Below are 22,153 nucleotides of genomic sequence, written 5' to 3'. Positions count from 1 at the left end.
GATCTGGGTAATTTCATGAGTTCTGATTTGGATTAGTCTTTGTTCAGTTTAATCCAGAAGAAAAAAAATCTGTTATACTAAAGCTGATAAACACCAACAGTATCTCAGATATAAAAGCTATGTGATAACCAGTGTTTCTGATTAATCTTCAGCTATTGTTAGCAGACCATGTTTGAACTGCTAAAGTACAAACAAAAAGTACCTTGCATTGACATAGAGTATTTAAGATAAATCAAAAAGAGGATAGTTTGAGTCTTAAAACTTAAAATAAAGCTAAAGAGAGTAGTACCCTTTCTTCCCTTAAATTAGTTTATTAAATGGCATTTTACTGTTAAATTCTTTGTTACCACACTTGTCAACTATCCTTGTGTTATATGAGATGGCTCTCAACTAATTGTGTCTGTATGATTGTGTGTGTGTGTGTGTGTGTGTGTATTTGTAAGCATGATAGTGCTCTGCTGCAGGCCATAGCTAGCTGATTAAATTACCCCCACTGTCTTTCGGGAATTAGGGGGTTGCATTGGCAGCTAATTTGGTCCAAAGACGTGCTGTCATGCTGCTATGGGTGGTGCTGGGATAGCAGGGGTGGGGGTGGGGTGTGGCAGGTGAGGGTGCTGGGGAAGGGGGGCAGTGAAAAGGGAATCAGGATGAGGTCATCTCTATAGAGCAACTTCATTAGATCAAGCTTCTTCCTGTACGTGCACCCATGTGTACCCAACACAGCAGGTATGAAATCTATACACACACATGCACACAAAAATTTACACAGGGTTTATCGTCCAACAGCCCTAATTGTCCCGCTTGGCACCGTTGGCCCTAATTTAAATAGTTCACATCTGTCTCCGGATAGGAGCAATGACACTCTCCATGGTCTGCTGATAGTAATTATGATTTGAACACATACATTTTGTTACTTTTAAAAAGACACCTGGTCAGTAAGGTTTCTTCCAATCTGACCTTTAGTCCTCCTTTATTCTCAGAAATGTGATTTCATTTAAAATTCAGAGCCACAAACTGTGTGTGTGTTTGTGTGTGTGTGTGTGTGTGTATGTTTGAGTATGTGTTTGTGTGTGTGTGTATGTGTGTGTGTGTCTCGCATGAGTCATACAGATTGGTTGACATCATATACTGTATGTCTCTCTCTGTGAGTGTGTGTGTGTGAGTGTGTGAGGGGATGTGTGCATCAGACATGAAGGCATGAATCATTTTTTCGTTCAGTATACTTGTCCCCAGGGGAGTGAACTCTGACACCAGACTGCATGGATTGTCCCTCACAAGCACCACCAGCGTCTTTGTATTCATTTTTATTATATGGAAAGGCAGTTTTACCTGAAAAAATAAATTAATATAATTGACTATTTTGAGCAAAAAATCAGCAATTCTTACTTTGCACAGCAGTTGTCTCTCCATGTTTTTATATTGTTTCATTGTCCTTACTCTCTATATACTTATCCTTGTTGTTCCTGTATCGCATATTAATTAATGTTCTTTGTCCAGACATGCAAGTCTCCTTCAGACTTGCTCACTAGACAGAAAGGTTAAAGGTCAAGATCAGCATTGTAGTTAATAATCAATACAGAGGTAAAGACTTATGAAAAGATGGTGGCATGATAGAATGGATAGAAACTGTCTGGAAGTACAAATAATAAAAACAATAGAGTAGCTCCCTTTAAAAGAATAGTTCAACATTTTGGGAAATACTCTTGTTCAATCAATAAATTTGTCACACGTTATTTGCTTTCTTGTTGAGTCAGATGATAAATTGGCCCTCTTGTTGCTATGGTAAATATTAATTATAAATATAATTACCGTTCAGCTTAGCGCAGAGACAGACACGGTAACTTCCCTGTGGAGACTGACTTCTCATCTAACTAACTCTTGGCAAGAAAGCAAATAAGCATATTTCCTAAAATGTCTTGCTATTATTTTAAGGAGACGAGTCACCCTTCAACATAAGAACAGTTTTAGTCCTCCAGATGTTATTGCTCCATCAGTTTACAAGAGGAACTAAATTTGATCAAATGTAACTCCAGTTCTCTGACAACCAAACAAGGCATTCAGTTTGTAGAATATTGTGTCTATTATTGGACCAGTGGAAATGCCTTCCTTAAAACGCCCGTATTATGCTCATTTTCAGGTTCATAATTGTATTTTGAGGTTGTACCAGAATGGGTTTACACGGTTTCATTTTCAAAAAACACTGTATTTTTGTTGTACTGCACATTTCTGCAAATCTTCTTTTCACCCTGTGTGTTTAGGTCTCTGTTTTAGCTACAGATTGAGACATCTCACTTCTTTTGTTGGGAGTCGCACGTGCGCAGCAGCTAGGTAAGATCACATCAGCTGGATAACGCTTTCTCCAACTTTGGTCAGTACAAGACAGGATTAGCTGGGAGACTTCTTCGAAACGAGGGCACACTTGCAGAATAAGGACATGGAAGTAGTTCTTCTGTAGATTATGGTGAACTAGTGTGTGTGGTATAAGGTGACCAGATTTCTCAGACAAAATCCGGGGACATTTTCAGCTCAGAAGCGTATATACCTCCAAAACACGTCATGTTTTTATTTTTGTAAAACTTAAAACGGGGACACTAGACCTAGAGCTGTTCTCATTAAGGGCGGAGCCCCCCTAAAAGTCTGATCCTAGAAACACCCCTGCTGCTACTTCATACTTGCAGTCCCCTACACCTCAGAGTGGAATGTTGTAATGTTTACTCAACTACATTTATCTGACAACTTTTGCTTTATTGCTTCAGGCTTGTTTCTGCAACAGCTCATTGAGTATCAGATACAATAAAAACTATTAAGGAAATATTTCCTTTTCACATTGACGTATTAAACGAGATCGCTGCAGTTGGCAGCTGCGAAACAAGCTACAATGGAAGTTAATAGAATAATTGTTCAGCTTGTATTTACGTTCATAAAAGTGCTCATTTTGCTACTGACAGGCTCAGATTAATATTCTAAGTGTATGACAACATTTGATTTGATTTGATTTATTTTATGTTCACAACAAAAACATAAAATAAGTATTATGATATGTTTCACAAACAATATGTGATGGAAAATTACCGAAAAACCCTCAAGGGGATTAATAAATTGCAATCTCCATTGTGGAAAGGATTTCTAAGCAGGTCGACCTTTCTGTTAAAGATTAAGATCCTTTTTTAAAACAGAAAAGTGCGTTCGCTAAACCCACCAGACTCCATGTAAATAATCAGTCATTTTAGCATCGTAAAATACGGCTTTCTAAAACATCTCTGAGCAGCGCTGGCTCTGGCTGTCTTGAGCGACTATTGGCTCCGTTTGGTCAATGTTTTCTTTCTTTCCTTCTAATTTCGGGTCTGTCAGTCACAGTGAAAACCGGGGACATTTCCGGGGACAGATCCAGCTGGGGACAGGTCACCAAAACCGGGGACTGTCCCCGGAAACCGGGGATGTCTGGTTACCCTAGTGTTGTAGCAGTGTTTTGCCATTGAGCACGAGCTAGCATGCTAGCCCTAGCATGCTACGGTTAGCCAACCCGTCTTGGCTAGTGACGTAGAAAGACGTGCAGATTTTGAACAGCTCACCCGGAGAATGAAGGCAGAGGACATTCAGAAACCTGCATCCCACTCAAACAGCATGGATGTTTGTAAGCACCAGAGACTCAAAATAATACCCCAAATCCCAGAAAAATAGGTTTTTTTCATAATATGGGTACTTTAAATGTGATAATTGTTTTGTTTTAATTTTGATGTGTATCTGAGTGACCAATGTGGAAACATTGCTTGTGTGGAGTGTTTGCCCTCTGCCAGAAGAAGATTAATATTGAGTAATTCAAAGTAAATTAAATTTGAGAGACTAAGTAACCTCATCTGCTCGATATTACTTTTCCTCGAGAGAGTGTGTGTGTGAGTTATGTGTGTTTGTGTGTCATTGTGAACCCCTTAAACCACAAAGTAGATTGATAAAAACAAGGTTTTAATAAAGCAACTGCAGTTATTGTAATACCATTTTTTTTTTTGCACTGCCAAAAGAAGGACTTTGTTGCAGAGGAAGAATGGAGAAGGGTATTAGACATTAAATAGATAGATTATTGTAAACATATAAAGGGGCAGCTTTTAATGTACTGTATTTTTGATGGGGTTAATTTCAGCCTATATACGTTGTATATAAATTTCTCTCCAGAGCTGCATTAAATTAGACCAAATAATGCTGCGTTGTCTCTCTGGGACCGTTTAAAAAGTCAAAAGAGAGCTTGTTGATGACCAAATTTAGCCTTCAGGCCTTGTTTTGGATTGTCCTATTATACCAGTTAACCAGTACAAAGTTAGTTTGATGATCAATCGAAGCATTTAACACTGAGTTTCTCTGCATGCCTTTGATTCAGCGTGTCCTCTCAGACAGCCATAAACAGATGTGTCTGCAGGGGTGGGGGCAGAGTCAGGTCACAGGAGAGGGGCGACTGAAAGAGAACGAGGTTAATAAATGAAGAGAGATTTATGGATGCTCCGGTCATAAAAACTGATTGGCTGTGACATTGTGAGTGATGCCTATTGGTGCACGCAACATATGACATACAGAGACACACAGCCTAACACACCAGTTACCAGATCCATGTGTTAAATGATTCATGTGTTGTTTGTCAGTTTCATAGAAATGTACATACAGATAAAGAATCAGCACTGTGGATGGGTGGGCTCTTCAGTAATCTGTCTGCGTTTTCACTCAGACAACCAGAGGACCTATTGATCATCTGCCCCCCCCCCCCCCCCCCCCCACACCACACACACACTCATATTCATAACTGTAAGAGGAGAAGGACACATCAAGGAGAATGAGAGAGACAGAGATCTGTGGTCAGATGAGTAAGCAGAGTTCTGCTCCTGACTTGCAGGCATAGGTGTAATTTTACAGGGTGTATGGGGGGCTAACAACCCTCCCCCAATAATCAAAAAATGGCTTGTGCAACCCACCCTCAAAACCTATTATAACGTCCTTTACACAATTAAAGATATTTACAGCATAAATTGTTGCAGAACAAAATCATCAGAATGCAGAAAAGCAAGAGTTTGACACGCTACATTTCGATTTCGCTCAAAAGTGGAGATCTCCACCCCCCCAATGTTGAACCCAAAGTTACGCTCTTGCTCGCAGGGAACTAAATCAAATCAACGCTGAGTGTCACTAAGTGCTGTCATGGTAATTTCCCAGACTTTGTAATGTTTTCTAATGGTGTGATTCAATGTGTGTTTTAATGCATGCATGTTCCAACACACGTGTGCATGTTAGATGAGTTGAGTCGATGGCTTTTAGGCATGTTATCACGGACAGCAGCAACCCCAAAAATATGAATCTCCCCTTTTCTTACAAAGTGGCCAGTGTTGTCAGTGTCCTTCACCAGGGCTTCATTAAATTTTTAAAAGAAGCACTCCTGAGAAAACAGTAGAGATAATTTGAAAGTCCATTATGATTTGTAAGTGCTATTGCGGGCCACTTAATCAAGCTGACAGTGCTGTAACCTCTTTTAGTCATGTGTCAACAAACTGCTTCTGGTACCTAGACTGCACAACTGCAATATAATATTGGCAATTCTTTTCAATGCATATAATTGAATATTTAAAATGAATTATGCCTATCCTCTGACGATCTTACAAGGCTTGCTCTTCACATAGTTTCAGATCATCATCATAACATGTTTTTGTGGGTCTGCTTCCAAGAAGTGCTGTATGACCTAAACTAATTGGTGTATTGTGTTACTATAAATGTTGACTTTATTGCTGGAGGTCTTGTGGTGGGTATGAGGAAGGTTTGATCAACAACAGTATCGGGGGTTTGATGGAAAATTCTACTGTTTTTTGTTTATACAACACTCAGCTTAGGTCCAGACAATCTTTCTTACAGTTAAGAGTGAGTGCGAGTGTCTGATCAGGTCTCATTTCCTGAGTGTACACACACACACACACACACACACTTCTAACAAAAAAGGGGGCCCTGTTGTTGGGGCTGGCTTTTGAACTGTCTCCCTGATGAAGATGGAGGGCACAGTTAAATAATACTTCCAGGCATATGCATACAGGAGGGCCCCTCTATGCCCCCAGGGCTCCAGAGGGAAAAGGCTGAGATTCAAAATACTCTACCCCAGAGAGGCCTCACGCCGCTGGGCTCCTGATGGCTGCACCTGGCTCCCGCAGCTTGGCTAAAACCACACAAGTTCCACATTGCTTAAACCAGCTGTCTATCTATTTCTACCTCATTCACACAAACTGGTGTCTTTGGGGACATTGTGTGTTATCCTCCTTGATTTTGGGTTGTTTCCCCCCTGCTCTTCTGGTCCTGTGTGCATTTACGTGTGGGCTCTGACTAATCCTGTAACCAAGTCTCCTCCTCTAACGCAATGAGGGGTAGGCTTTTTAGGAAAGATGATACAGAAATATTCACTCTCCCCCTTCTCACTCTTTCTTTCTTTGTGCAATTTTAGATTCACATTAAAGTGAATACTGCAGACAGCTCTTGCCTCATGGCTAATTAAGACATAATTTTGATTCAGTGATCGGGGGATTTCTTCTTCTATGTTGTTACATATTCATATCCCATCAAGCCAACTTGTCAAAATTCATTATTTTAACTTTCAACAATAATTTCTACTGTATACTATACACGCCAAAGTAGACATATATACTGTAGGCAAATAATTGTTTTACCACTTTAAGCCTGCAATCGTAACTGTCAGGTATTTTAAGTGGGTTCTGCAATTGTAAATGTTATTAGTATGTTCCTGAATGAAGTTCGGTCTAGCTCTTTTCCAGAAGATCAGAGGTCAAATAATCCATTGTGGAAGTCTTCCTGAGTGAATAAAGAGCTTACATTAGGCACAAATAAATGGCACAAAAGGCAACAATAATTATTATGAATCCAATTAGATACAGCTTTTTAGAAAGCTGAGATACTTTCCTCATTTTCTTTTTGCATGAATCCTCTTTCCCCCTTTTACATCTGGTGTATGAAATCCAAGTCTCTGGTGCTGCTGATGGACAATCTGGTTCATGCAGGATCAACACCTGTAATTGGTCCAAATGGGACAGAGGCTCTGTCATCTGTTCTGGTCACCAACCAAAGTGCTCCATGGTGGTCTAGACAACACAAAAACTGGGTCCTTTTCCTGATTGGAGAAAAAAAAATCCAGATGTTGTCAGCATTGCCTACAGCAACAAAACTTTAAACCACCACCCTACATCTGCCGTGTGTGTGTGTGTGTGTGTGTGTGTGTGTGTGTGTGTGTGTTTTTGTATTGGAGAAGGCTGTCTGCACCGCCCAGTCGGTGTATGCAGCGTCAAGCTTGTTCTGCCCCCGGACTGGTCCTCTCTCTCAACCCCACACTATTCTCATCGCCCAACACACACACATGCATTTATGCACTGATCACACACACACACACACACACACACACACACACACACACACACACACACACACACACACACACACACACACACACACACACACACACACACACACACACACACACACTGAACACTGAACGAGGCAGGCCTGGAAAACCGGGACGCTTCAATTAGCGCTCCACGGACGGATCCCTGGCGTGGACATTTTTAATTTTTCATCACAGCCTCCTTGGATTTTTATTCATGTGGCTTTTTGCGCATAGAGCTCGAACGCTGTTGAGGTGTGTTTGAGCAACTGAGCCATTTCGGAGATGAAGACAAGCGCTCGGTGAATGGGAAACACCAACCCGGAGCCACCGCTACCTTTTCCACATCTTGACAAACACGCTCACCCTTCCGTTGGCGAAATTTGCGCACCCGAGACCGGAACCGGTGTCTGAGCTCTGCGGGGCCGGGCGCGCGTCGTCTGGGAGGAGTAGGGAGGATGGAGGCGTTTTTTACAGAGGTAAGCAATGGAGAATATGTCACCGTTATCGAGATAAACATTAATGACAGATTGAGCCTTTCACGGCGTGATGCAGTCCACATTTGCACCGATGCACGGCCTAGGCTGTATGGTGGAAGATGCTTTTACGGGTTTTCTTTTGATTCACAACGGGTTTGGTTACAGCAGGTGTTGCTTTGCTTCCGTCGACTGGAACCATTCCTCACCCATCTTAACAGAACCCACAAGGAATAGGCCTGTGCCTTAACGGCACGTCTATATCGATTAAAAACTAAACTAAACACCCCGTTTATTTTATAATCACAGAACATCGGAGCCTGATTGCCGGCTTACTGGTAAATTCATTCAGAGCAGAGCCGCAAATAAATTGGCCAAACGAGAGCTGACACGGGCTTTTGCCTCCATACGGCTGGCTCACGGATTAAACTCAATCTGTTAACGGAGGGTAGATCGTGTTGACTAGGCTTCGGCAAGAGCCCCCCCCCACACCAAGAGACCCTTCCTGTGCTTTTTAGTGCGCTGTGAATGGGATAGAGCATGGGTGGGTGTGGGTCGGTACATGGCTGCGGTAATTGAGAATGGAGGTGAAGGAGGAGGAGGGGGGGGGGGGGGGTGATGGGTATATACATACTAGGTGAGACAAATGGTTAATAACTGCTCATTCCAGTGCCACTGCCTACTGGGAAAAACTCATCACAGGCTTTCACCTCCAGCCTCCTGGAATTTATCTGATACACCATTATCATGTTTGTAAAACCAAATCTGTGGGGGTTTGCATTCAGGTCCAGAGGGATGTTTGGGCAATTTACCTTTCATATTTCTATTTCCCATTCTTTCTTCCCTCCATTGTACACTGTCACTCCCATCAGGAGAAACCTCTGTTACCTCTTCCCCCTCCCTCCATTTCATTTGTGTTTTGGTCAGTTCACTGCACAACATTCAGTAGCACATGCATCCACACAATCTCATGAAACACCGTCTCGTCCGCTGGCTTTAATGCCATTATCCCTCCTCTCCAAGCTACTTATTCTGCCCCCTCTTAAGTTAATCTGATATGGGTTTAAATGCCTCTCACATTGGCAGTGATGTCATACCATAGTGGGTGAGTGGTTGTGTGAGTATTTGTGCGGGTACCAGACCTGTGGTGAGCACTGTTGTCCAAGGCCCTTCATTTTCTCGCTGTTGCTGGGAAAACAGAGGTGTGATCAATTGAATCCTGGTAATCATGTGTCATATTAAAAATAAAAAAAAGGTCACAACAACTGTTTGGATGATCATACAGCAACAGCTAAGTGTGACAACCATTTCTCCTGCTCCATTTTCCATCAGTCTGTTTGTGATAAATTGATCATGTAGCATTGATTAGCAGACCCCCAGCCCCACCAACCCTGCAGCCCCACGCCGCACAGACTCTGAAAGCCTATGTGAGACCTGAAAATGGAGTGACTTATTGAGTTATGATGTTCAGGCCTATATATGGTCCTGCATAAACTGCATATCTGATACCCAGAAATATGACTGCACAAAGTAGGGTGCAGAGTAATCAATCCTCTCGGGTGGTGTCTGTCCAACATCCATTTAGTTTCATTCCTCCAAAATTTTCATCGCTCCATCCATCAATTTTACATCGCTTCATTCCTCCACTTCTCTCCTTTAAACCAGAAATAGTGAACAGCTGACCTCTCTCTCTCAACTCAGGCAGAAAACATGATAGCTGGCCGACCAGCCAAGCATAAGATGTCAGGTGGCAGTAGACTACTGTATAATCCCCTCATATTCAAACTGGATTGGTTAGTAGTGGATAGTTGCAGGGACATTATGTGTAAAAAATAGTCTTCTTCTGGTTAGGTTAGCTGAAAAACATGCATGTGAAAAGTTAGAGCATACTACTAGGGATAGAAAGGACCGACAGAGACTCGGAGCGGAAAGTTTCATTAGTGTCAGTTTAAAATAAGATAATTTGTTTATTAGTCCCCAATGGGGAAATTACTGCACTACACTCTGTGTACACACTTTTTGTTAGCACTCACACACAGGCCTGAAATACACACACATGCTCAGGACCTATACATGCACTATACATGGAGAGATGTCAGAGTGAGTGGGCTGCCAGCTGAACCAGCGCCCTGAGCGGCAGTGCCCAGGAGGTGAACTAGCATCTCTCCAGCCACCAATCCACGCTCCCAACTTTTTGGGTCCATACGGGGATTTGAACCAGTGACCCTCTGGTTCCCAACCCAACTCCCTATGGACTACTTTATTTAGTGTCATACATGACACTAAATAAACTGTAACTTCTTTTCTATGGCTTCTTCTATTGAACAAGTTGTTGTGCCGTTAGCAGTCTAGGTAGGGCATCTGGTATGTGCTCACAAAGAGCAGTATTTGGAGAAGTTGGAGATAGCAGGATTGGATACGGACCCTTACCTTCTTCCTCCGTTTTCACGGACCTCATTAACTCGCCGAGTCTGGCTGACTTCAGAACACACAATCTGTAACACTACGGGGTATCCCCATATACTGGTGCTGACCTCAAAGCTTTTAAAAGTATGGATGCTTTACCAGTTTTTTGTAGCTGGCTGGGTTACAGGTACGATGCTATGCTAACGGTGGGGGGAGGTACTGTACCTCATAATGGTAAAGATAAGACATCAATCTAGGGTTTATTTTGTATTAACATCTATTCTTTACTTAAAGAGGCTGTAGGTAAGACAGGAGGGGGCGGGGTGGTATAACTGCATGTCAATCACTGTTCCTTGCATTCATTCTCCCTCGTGGGGGGAGGGGCTTAGGAAACCGTTTGGGCTTTAGCAGAAAGGGGGCCAGGGATTGAGAAATTGTCGATGTTCAAATTCTTTGGCTTAATCCTGAATCCTGCAATGTTTTTCTCAATGACATGTGGGCTTGAGTTCCTGTACATGGGCCTAAATGTGTGTTCTGAGTAAAATGGATCATTTTGTGTGTGTGTGTGTGTGTGTGTGTGTGTGTGTGTGTGTGTGTGTGTGTGTGTGTGTGTGTGTCATAGATCTGGGCTGGATTACAGGTGCAGAGAAAACATGAACTGGTAACCGGGAGATAGACAGGTGTGAATGTGGAAAGAACAGCTTTGACACACGATCTCAAGCCTGCTGTCACTGTTGCTGTATCATATCTGCCTGTTCATAACCTCATTTTCTGTCCTGTCTTTGCCCAGCATACAGTCCTCTCTTCTTCTTTACTCTGGCGTTTCCCTCCGTCTGTATAACCCAACAGGCTGCACATAATAATTTACTACTCAACTGCAATTTGTTGAGTGGCCACACTACATAGCATATTGGGAATAGCTATTGAGCAATAAAAGCTTCCTCACACTGAAGTTGATTTTTCATGCAAAGAACAGTAAATGAATCCTCTGTATGCATTCTGTAGGCTGCCTGCATATAAGCTGTGAAACACTCTAAACAGACTAGCAAATCTCAAAGCAGCTTCCATGTTTGAACGTAAATGGTCTAATTGCAGCAAAATTCAGTCCTTTCTTTTATGCAATGGATTTTGATGTAACAGGCTTATATTCATTCAGCAGTCCATAGATTGTAATCCAAATTATGCAGGATTTTGTACATAGTGCATGCTGCAGGAAGCTGGTTCAGTGGAGGGAACAGTCACTGGAGATGTGTGACCTATATTCAGCAGCTCCAAACACATTTGTTCTGCTCAGGAACTGCATCAGCTTTGCTTCTCTCTCTCTCTCTCTCTCTCTCTCTCTCCCTCCCTCTCCCTCTCTCTCTCTCTCTCTCTTCTTTTACCATCCCTCTGATGCTCTCTCTCTCCGCGTGGCTGCTAACTTGGTGCTTCTCCACCTAACCAACCACTTTCGGTGCTCCTCTGCCAGTCTTCCTACTTCTCCTGGCATTTTTTACCGCTCTGTCTTTCCTCTCCTTCCTCCTTTTATCCCTGGCCGCCTCACTCTCCTTCTTGTTCTGCATGTGTGGGTGTGAGACTACAGTTTTGCGCCAGTAAAACCACATTAAAGCTTTTTTTTTTTTCTCCCAGAATCCTTTACAGCTGTGAGGGAACTGGGCAATATGAACCCAAATGTATTTATTTCTATAGGCTCACTTCTGAGTTTAAAGTTGATTTCTTTGAATTTCCAGACTTATACACTGGCTTGTTTGATTGGTTAAACTAGGGCTGCAACTAACAATTCCTTTCATTATTGAATACAATGTTAAATACAATTTTTTTGTAAAATTATTCAAATGTCTATTTATTTAACTAGCAGTCCAAAATCCCCAAATATTCAGTTTAAATGACATAAAAAACAAAAGCAGAAGATACTGACATTTGACAAGCCAGAACCAATACATTTTAAGGATTTTTGTTGAAAAAAGATGACCTAATTTTTTATTTGATCATCAAACTAATTGCTGATTAATTTAGTTCCAGCTCTAGTCTAGTTGTAGTACATGAATCAATTTTTGCAGTATGACTGAACTTAATAACAAATCAAATTTGAAATAATATCAAATAAAATAATAAAAAATATATGTTAGATTAGATAAAGTAAATTGGAATAAAATGATACAGGACCGCGTAGCTCACAATCTGCTGCCCCTGAACACCATCTCCCAGCATCCATCAATGCTTGGAGGAGAATGGCTGTTTCCATGGCGCCCTGTTTCCACACTGTTGCCGTGGAGTCTGGTTGCCAGGGTGTTGTTGTGGTGGGGGTGGGGGTGGGGAAGGGGGTTTGTGACTGTAGTTTAAAACAAGATCAGAGAGAAATGTGATAATTAGCAGGCTGCTCAAAACTGGCCTCTCAAAGAGGATTTACACTGTACACACACACACACACACACCACACACACACACACACACACACACACACACACACACACACACACACACACACACACACACACTAACAGCCGCTTGCAGTCTTTATCCCTGTTTGTAATTTAGCAGTTTACTCTCATCTGGTTTACTTTGGATAAATCATTCATGGGTTTGTTTTGGAAATTAGGACAGGTCAAATGGTTATCTGTCTAAAGCTTCAGATATTCCAGAATAACAGTGAAGCAGTCACAAAGGGAACACATTCCACTCATGCACTTACAGTACAACTCTGTGGTACTTCTGCATCTAAAGTAGCTGTGTGAGAGAGCTTTGACCTGATGCCTTCTCTGTGTGTGTGGGTGTGTGTTTGGGCCACATTGATCTCATGAGGATAGAAAGAAGAGAACATTTTGAAAAGATTTGGCTGTGCTTATTTTCATTATTGATCAATATGTTATATTTTCTACTCAAAATTATAGTTATTTCATCCATCCTATGGGACCTTTGATTAAAAGAAATTATCATTTGCTTGCGGACACAATTATCTCTTTTTGATATATTGACATATAGAAGTAATTTTCCAGAAAGGTAAACATTTCATTTTTGAGTTTGTGCATGTCTCCTCATGCCCCCTCCCAATTTTTGTATGTAATAATAATAATAATGTATTATACCTATAGTGTTGAAGTTTAACTGTAATCTCTTTCACTGACGGATGTCATATAGGGAAGGTGACACCCACAGTCACCCACCCGCAAACATAAACACATGTTGTTGCTCTCCTTCCAACCACCATAATCTGCTGAAAGCCTTGCTGTCCGGATTGTATTATCACCTTTAATGGAATATTACTGACATAGTTTAGGTCCCTGACACAGGCCGGGCTGCGCTAGAGGAGAAGGATCAGTGAGCTTTATCACAGTAGTGATGTAAAAAAAACGGGGAAAGCAGCGAGTCCCTTAAACCCAAACACACACACGATATTCACCTGCTACGATAGCCTCCATGACAGGCAAGGCTTCTAACAGGGCTTTCATACCAAAATAAGTACACAGAAAGGGTATAGACACAAATACCCTGACCTCCACAGTGTCAAAATGGATTCTGACATTGACGGGAGGCGGAAGTTATGACAGAGGGATAATGGAAAAGTTAATTTTGTGCATCTCTGAATTTTTTTTAATCTGAATATAACTACTCTCCAATCCTACTGGCACATGAGAACAACATCCAAAGCATGATAGGAAACATACAAGATAAGAATATTATTATTGTGATGATTAACATTTCAGTAGCAGACCGTAGTAGCATCCTAGTGAGCTGCTTTGTGTGGTCCTCTTGATTTTTCGTTTTACACTGCACAAACTGTTCGCTCTTGTGAGGGTGTATATCCAATATAAGAAGTCAAGTGCACAACATGCTTCACATTCAATTGGTTTATGTTTTGAAAACACTTGCAGCCAAAGAAGATGTTGCCTTACTCCCTTTTCAGAAATATGCGTTTGAACATTACAGTATAAAGCTATAATTGGAATTGAAGGCACCATATAACATCAGTTACAGAAACAAGCTCTCCATCCGGGATTGACAAGAGCCATATTGGCCAGAAGCCCCCCCACCCTCCCCTTCTCGCCCGATTAACTCATATAAGCATTACAGAAACAACCACACCCACATCAGCTCTCCTGTAAGACATCCGCCATTGTAGGCAGAGCAGAGCTTGGTGGAGTTCCGCTGATTTTGCGTTTTGTTCAAAATATATTAGAAACTTGTTTACCAGATTCTGTACCTCAAGTGTCAAAAAATGCCAAAACACAGAGAAGAAAGGAGAGGAGTTTAACAGAAAGGCAGCTGAACAGCATTGAATATATAATCATGTTGAATTATTGATGGCTGGTTGTGTTTTTGTGAGTCTTGGATGTGTCTCGGGTGCTGTTTTAACATTGTGGTGGAAGTAACTGTAGTTAATGAGTACACTAAAGCAGCCAGTCAGAGAGACAGAAAGTCATCTCTAAATGACCTTTAGTCTCCAAAGATCCCACTGTGTCCTCCCACCACCATGCTGGTCTTTAGTTTCCTTCCATTAGCTGGTGACTGATCAGCTGTTTCTGTCATCATTTATTCATCTGTCTGTCATTCTGTGTCTTTCTCAGCTTATTCTACCTTTAACAGTGACTCCCATTTTCTAGTTTTTGTGTATTTTCTACTATCATGACCTCTTTCTGCCTGTCTCTCTCTGTTCTCCTTTCAGTCGACGACAGCCAGGTTGTCAGATCGGCTACAATGAGTTACTCTTTTCTTTTTTTCTTTCTGTCTGTCTCTGTCAAAAGTTTGTCGCAGGCTGTCTTTGTCTTTCTTTGTCTTTTTTGTCGACCAAAGATTTGGACACATTTTTGTCATGAGTGTGACCTTTTGTCTCAGACAGCCCAAAGTCACACAGTGTAAAGGTTTTTTTGTTCTCGTTCTGAAATTACATTCCCCTTCTCTTCTTTTACCCTAATTGCTCTTCCCTTTTCCTTTATCAACTGTAACACCTTGGTGAATATTTGAGATAGTATATTTCCCTGTAGTAGATCACGTCTTGACTCAGAGTGACCTTTGTATGCATCTGTATGCCCATATGTGTTGTAATGTGGTGACGAGGTGTATTGATACTCAGTTGAGCGACTGTGCAGTTTGAAGTTAAAATGTGTGTATCCCTGCAGACATGAATCATATGTTTGGGTTTGTTGGGGCGTGAGAGGGAAGGGATCCTTCATTGGAGACTGTCTTTAGGGCGACGCCTTAATCAAATGGCACGGGCGTCCATGTGATCGCCCAAGCAGAAACAAGGCTTTTTATCAGACACACACACACACACACACACACACACACACACACACACACACACACACACACACACACACGAACAGCTGTTCAAGCGTCCGAGCTGAATGCTCCGGGGATGCTCTCTTTTGTATGTTCAATAATGAAAGATTATTAAATGGTCAGGATTTTCTTAATAGTTCACCCATTTTTCTTCTTGGTATAATCATATAATGATAATATAAACATCCCTGCCAACCTTTGCTCTGCATATAAGCCTTGACACATGGAGGAACAGTAGAGGTTAGGTATGTTTTAACCCATTAATTACAAACCTTCCTTTTACTTTTACTTACTTACTTTTGAATAAAAGTATAGATTTCCTTCTTTCCAGGGTTCTGTTAATGATTGTACAGCTTGAAAATGAAATGACTGAAATAGACAGACAGTCCTTCATACTGAATATGCTCTTGCCTTTATTGCTTCGTAGAAACCTTGGTTTTGTCTGGTGGTAATGCAGCTTCAAACAGGGTCTGTCTTTGTTGGGACTATCCAGGAGTTCCCAACAACCAACATTTAAGAGACAACTAGCGTTGCATTCATAATCTATGTTCTCAAAAAATCAAACAAAGAAAAAAAACGGTAAGCAAACATGATTTTGGTTATTTATTCCATTTAAAATTCTGTCAGGCAATCCTGCAAATCAGATTCTCCCAAGCTCAGCTGTCAGCATGCGATTTACTTCTTTCAAACAACTGTTTACTGTAAAATATAGGTTAGTGTTATACAAGGCAAAATCCTTTTCTTGCTTCAAATAGATTTAAAAAAAGGAATGCATTTGCCATTTCCTGAATAGCTGCCAGGTTGAACAAGTGGTGCAGAATAGAATCATGTCTGACTGAAAGAAAAAAGCTATCAATCATCTAATGTACTGTTATAGCTTTTAGGAATGAATCTACCGTTACCAAAGCACCAATTATGTTTTTCTAACTTGCACAAAGAAATTTGTCCAGTAGCATTCCTTGAGTGAGATGTTTTGGTACTCTTTCAACTCCTGTTGATTAGAGAGACTGGTGGGAGATATGAGGTCAGGGGTCATATTTGAGCGTAAAGTGATAATTAAGGCTTAATGGAGCTTGACGAAAAGGTGATGGACAGAGCTGGAGGCCCTGGTTTGACTGCAGTTTGGTTTGAATTTCATAGTGAGAATCAAAGAGGGAATATTTTCACCATAAATGGTATTTACATGCACACAGAAAGCACTGGAGTTTGTTGTCATGCAGGACCATCCCTGGCTGTCTGGGAAAGTAATAGATGGGGGGAGGGGAGAAAGAATACAAGGGGTTTGGTGGGTGTAGGTTGTAACACCGGCAGGTCATTTATAACCCTCTGTGTCCTCACTGCTGCATTTTCCCCAGAGATAACACGTGGCTTAGGCAAAGTACATCGATCTGGGACCAGAGACCAATTTATTCAAAGAGGAGACAGATAGAGAGCGAGACAGAACGCAAAAAACATGCATTATATTCTTATTCACGGAGATCATTCGGAGAAATTGGGGAGAAAAAGAAGAGTCACATACTAGTCCACGTGGGGTCAAAGGTAATTTTATAAGTTAAAACAGGATGAAGTGAGGTACTTGTGAGTATGGAGCCTTAGGCTGGGGTGGTCATCAGGTCAAATCACAGCATCGCCATCATTATAATGGCTCTGTGTGCTGGAATCTGACAGGCAGACAAGCTGGATTTAGGGACAAGGAGGGATGTCTGACTGCAGAGAGAGAGAGAGAGAGAGAGAGGAGAGAGAGAGAGAGAGAGGAGAGAGAGAGAGAGAGAGAGAGAGAGAGAGAGAGAGAGAGCTGAGGGAGGCTATATATAGAGAGAGAACAACAGGAAGGCTCTTATTTTTGTTAAAGAGTTGGTTCTTCTTACAAAATTTACAAAGTCTTACTTTAAAATTTTGAAAACAAAATAAAATTATTTGAAAAATGTTTTTTTAATTACAATTTTAAAAATACAATCATTTATATAAGACTGTTTCAAAGTACGCTGCCACAGGCTAAATTACATATAACTAGGGTTATTTGTGGCTGGGTCCACTACAGTAAGACATACACTGTGTACTGTCAAACTCAGTCATTTTTTTCAGCTAGCCGCATGTTTATATGGACGGCGGTTCAATACGTTCGGTCCACACTGAAATATCTCAACAACTATATAATAGGTTGCTATGAAATTTTGTACAGAATTTCACGGTTCCCAGTGAATGAATCCTAATGACTTTGATTATCTTCAGCCTTTTTCCTCTAGCTACATCATTATGTGACCAACATTGGATTTTGTCCAATGCTTAAGCTGTACTTTAGTGCGATTTAGCTATAGTAAGAGAAATAAAAAAAATACATTTGTTGATTTATCTCGTAATAAGCTCCACATAAACTTGCCTCATTGAGGACATTTAAGTCGATTTTAAAATAAACTGCATGTTACAGGTCACGCAAATTTACTCCAATCTTTGCGTCATCATGCCTCATGCATCTAGAATCACTGGCCAATCAAAAGTTGAATTCCTGAGCCATAAATTGCTCCATTTCTAAATTTACAGTAATACACACAAGGGTTTTGCAGCAACAGCCTTGCTTGGTCTTGTATAGCCAGTGTAACTTTGTGTGCGCATCTTAATTTCTGCCATTGATACAAGTTTATTTTTCCCTGAAAGGCCAAGCACGATTAAGTCTGTATCCAAAAACCATTCAGACATTTGTTCCCCTAAGCCTTACCTTGAGCTACCCAACAGTGTGTATATATACATACATATACACATATATATATATATATATATATATATATATATATATATATATATATATATATATATATATATATATATATAGTGTATTTTGTGTGTGCACATAGACTGCTGTGTGTGAATGATTTCTGCCTGGTTAACCCCACAGCCTGGAGACTGTGACTGTTTTTAAAAAACAAATTATCATCAGTGTGTGTTTGTGTGTGTGTTTGTGTGTGTGTGCGTGCTTGCGTGTGTGTGTGTCAGATTGATATATAGCACAAGAAAAAAATCTGAAAGATACCAAAAAAGAGAAGGGAGGGTAAAATAAAAAAAGAGAGATAGGTTTTCAGGGCATGCTTGGAGCTGAAGGACCATCTCTTGCTAAAACAAGTAATTTCCAGCCATCCTCTGCTGCTCAGTTCTTTCACATGCACACACATTTGGTGAGTCTTCTCAGGGCTCAAACTTCTTGTCAGGCTTTAGACTCCAGTAATTATGTCTGGAAAATTGGGTTCTTTAACAGTCATCCAAAAATGATCAAGAAACATATGGATACACATCGTAAGAGCCAATTAGTGCCCTTGGTATTAATAGGAAACAATCTTTGGTTTCTCAGGTGCAACCTGGAAGCACATACAGTTTTTGACCACACAGAGCAACACACACACACAAACACCAACACCACACAAGCATATACAAGCAGTAATTTGTCTGGACTACCAATTTATATCTCTTGGAAACAAAATGGAACCAATGGTGTTAACTGCAAATATTACTTTGACTTTCATTGCTTTAAAAGGTAAAAAGTGTGTCAATTACTCTACCAGTGGAACGGCACCTCAGGGGCTTAAAGCTCGGGCTTAGCCTCTACACACATTATTGTGAAGCCTGTGCACTCAAAACCTGGCTGCACATCAGTGAATTGTTTGGACTATAAAATGTCAGACAACTTATAACCCAAGATGATGGCTGTAAATGTCTTGCTTTGTCAGACCAACACCCCAAAACCCCTAAAACAATAGATAATAATCAGCAAATCTTACAATTTAGATGCTGATATTTTGGAATGTTTTGCTATAATTGCTGGAATTGTTTCTGGATTATAAAATCGACATGTGGTCCACATTAGTAGCTCTGTTAACTGCAACGTCTTCTTGTTTCCTATTCTGTCCCCTCCTGTTTCCTTTCTCTGTCACGCTGTGCCCCTTTTAAGGGTTGGAGGTCAGTTACTCCCTGAAAGAGTGCTTTGTCTGTGTAAAAAGGTCCTGGATGAGCACATATCCTCTGACCTTAGTTCACACCACACGCACACAACACACACACACACACACACACACACACACACACACACACACACACACACACACACACACACACACACACACACACACACACACACACACACACACACACACACAGATGTCAAGCATTGTTGCTTCACCTTGGTGGAAAGTCCAGATGTTACAGTCTTTGTCTCTCATTAAACACACGTGTGACATCTGTCTGTGCACCCATGCACACTCATCATACATATGTGTAATGTTACCTGTGAATGAATGAACTATTTCATATGAAGTGCTGTTCGACACACCGTCACGCAATCTCACTTATCGCAAGAGGATTTTATGCCATGGGTTTCTATGGTTAGCTTAGCTGACTATTACTGTATCATACAGAATCATTATGATACATCAGTGGAAAAGTCATCAATTCAGCTCTTAAAGCACAAGGAGATAATCTTATTTTACTGTAAACCTTGTTGCAGTAAGACATCTGAGTTGCATGTGCTTGGCTGCTGTCCACAGATACAGTTGGCTATGATGTTGTGTATTAGCGAAATCAATGCAACTCACTTGAAAGGCTGACTTTCTTACAGTCTTTTATTGTCAATCATCACTGGAAATCTTTTTTAAAGATTTTTTTTGGGCATTCTCAGCCTTTATTTTTGACAGGAAAGCTGAAACTATGAAAGGGCAGAGAGAGGGGTAAGGACATGCAGCAAAGGGCCCCGGGCCCACTGCGTTCAAGGAGTAAACCTCTATATATGGATGGCCGCTCCACCAACTGAGCTGTCTGTCCGCCCTCATTGCTGAAAATCTACGGACAGTCAACAGTCAAGCTCTGCTGAAACAACTTCATGTGTACACCCAAACACATGTACCTCTCAAATCAATAGCACACTGCTTTACTAACTCTGACTCCACTACAAGAGCTGAATACCTCCACTCTGTTCACCAGGACGTTCAGCATTCATTACGTACATGAAAAAGAAATATGTACGTACTTGTTGCGTTACCTAACTTCAGTCCTTGTGTGTGTCTGTGATCCAGGGGGCCCGCGTTTGGGTCAGAGAGAAGGAGCAGCTGGTTCCCGCCACAGTCAACTCCTGTGGAGATGGAACACTTATTGTCACAACCGACTATGGAGAGGTAAGAAATGTACACATACGCACACACGCATGCACACACAATAGAAAGTGTTCATCCTAGTTGAGTTTTACAATTCTTGCCCACCACAGAGCGCCTCTCCTGCGTGGCTGCTGACAGCACGGTCAGCCGATGAGGCTTTGACACTCAAAAATAGAGGAAGTTGTACCAGCGCCTGGTACTAGTTTAACCTAGTTTTTTTTAAAATTTCATATCCCCTCTTGTTTCCATCACAGTTAGTTTTGTTGTAATTCTGAAACCCGACTCAGTTTGTAAAGGTTCACAGCGTTGCACAGTGTGATTTGACTGTCAGTCTGATGATTCGAATCATCAACATTAAGGAGGCATACCTAAAAAGTTCCCAGCTTAATTTGAACCAGGGGTGTTGCTGTTCATGGTCGGCGCCTTAGAGAGGCAACCACGTTGCCTCAGTTACACAGGTTTTACCCTAAAACTGTGTTGATCTGGAAACATTTTAATTATTTAATGAGAAGGGGGCTGTTTATTTAGCAAACAGTATAAAGGGAAGCAAATTAAAAACACTCTCCTGACTGAAAACACATTTGCTGTTATTAGTTTAAATCAGACAGGTGAAGTAAGCAGTGACAGCATTAGATTACTGCTGAGCGAAAGATGCAGTATGCTTTTAATCTGGACGTTTTTTTTTCTTCAGAGTGAAGTTAAAGCAGCTAGGCTGGTTCATCCTCTCCTATGTGGATCAATAGAAACTCCTGGTCATGATGCTCCACTTTCCTGCTTCAGTTCCTTCCTCCTCCTCCTCTTCCTCCTTATACATATGCAAAATTCATCTCATGACACACATTCGGCATCCAGGGGAGAGCTACGGTAGAATAGATGAAGAGCATTATGGGAGCACACATGCGCATTTCAGGATGTCAGATGTCAGGAGAGTGTTGCCTGTAGTTGTTTTAAATGGCAAAGCCAGGCGGCTGCACCAGCCCTTTAACACAAAACTCCCTGCCAAAATAATGGAATGAATGAGTAAATCTCATTATGAATGTGTGTATGCGTGTGTGTGCTCTTCTAATCTGTGTCAGAGCAAGGGCATGCACACGTTGGATTTAATGTTTTTTTGATTGCTGATGTGTTTGGCACACACACATATACACAAACACACACACACATGCGCTCCAGTTGGCAGCATTTAGATGGACCTAATAATAGACTTGGTTCTTTGGCCCAAATTCAAGAGTCTCAATCCTCCCTTTATACCCCCAAAGAACATCCACATCTAGGCTTCTTTCACAGATGTACAACGAATTCATGTTTGGCCTTTAAGACACAAAATGGCCAAACGCTGCTCTTAAAAGCAGCGTCTTTCACCCTTCTTGTTCAGGGACACAGCAATGACAGACAAGCGTTTCCCAAAATTGAGGATTAGTTATATGAGCGGGCATTCACTTTTC

The 22,153-nt window shown here is 41.2% G+C and overlaps 1 protein-coding gene across 2 annotated transcripts in view; it reads left to right on the top strand.

The window, feature by feature from the left end:
* Nucleotides 1-7,474: 7,474 nt before the first annotated feature.
* The window catches only part of LOC116679860 (unconventional myosin-X), a 52,893-nt gene continuing 38,214 nt past the window's right edge, over nucleotides 7,475-22,153 (top strand). For both annotated transcript variants that reach the window (XM_032509346.1, XM_032509345.1), the window contains exons 1-2: nucleotides 7,475-7,890; nucleotides 20,631-20,729. In XM_032509346.1, the coding sequence (XP_032365237.1) occupies nucleotides 7,870-7,890; nucleotides 20,631-20,729 (120 nt within the window). In that variant the 5' untranslated portion in view covers nucleotides 7,475-7,869. The remainder of the gene's footprint in view (nucleotides 7,891-20,630; nucleotides 20,730-22,153) is intronic.

This window comes from Etheostoma spectabile, unplaced genomic scaffold (assembly GCF_008692095.1).
Source record: "Etheostoma spectabile isolate EspeVRDwgs_2016 unplaced genomic scaffold, UIUC_Espe_1.0 scaffold00018250, whole genome shotgun sequence".
Taxonomy (NCBI): domain Eukaryota; kingdom Metazoa; phylum Chordata; class Actinopteri; order Perciformes; family Percidae; genus Etheostoma; species Etheostoma spectabile.
The sequence above is the reverse complement of the archived record's forward strand: the minus strand, read 5'-3'. Positions and strand labels throughout refer to the sequence as shown.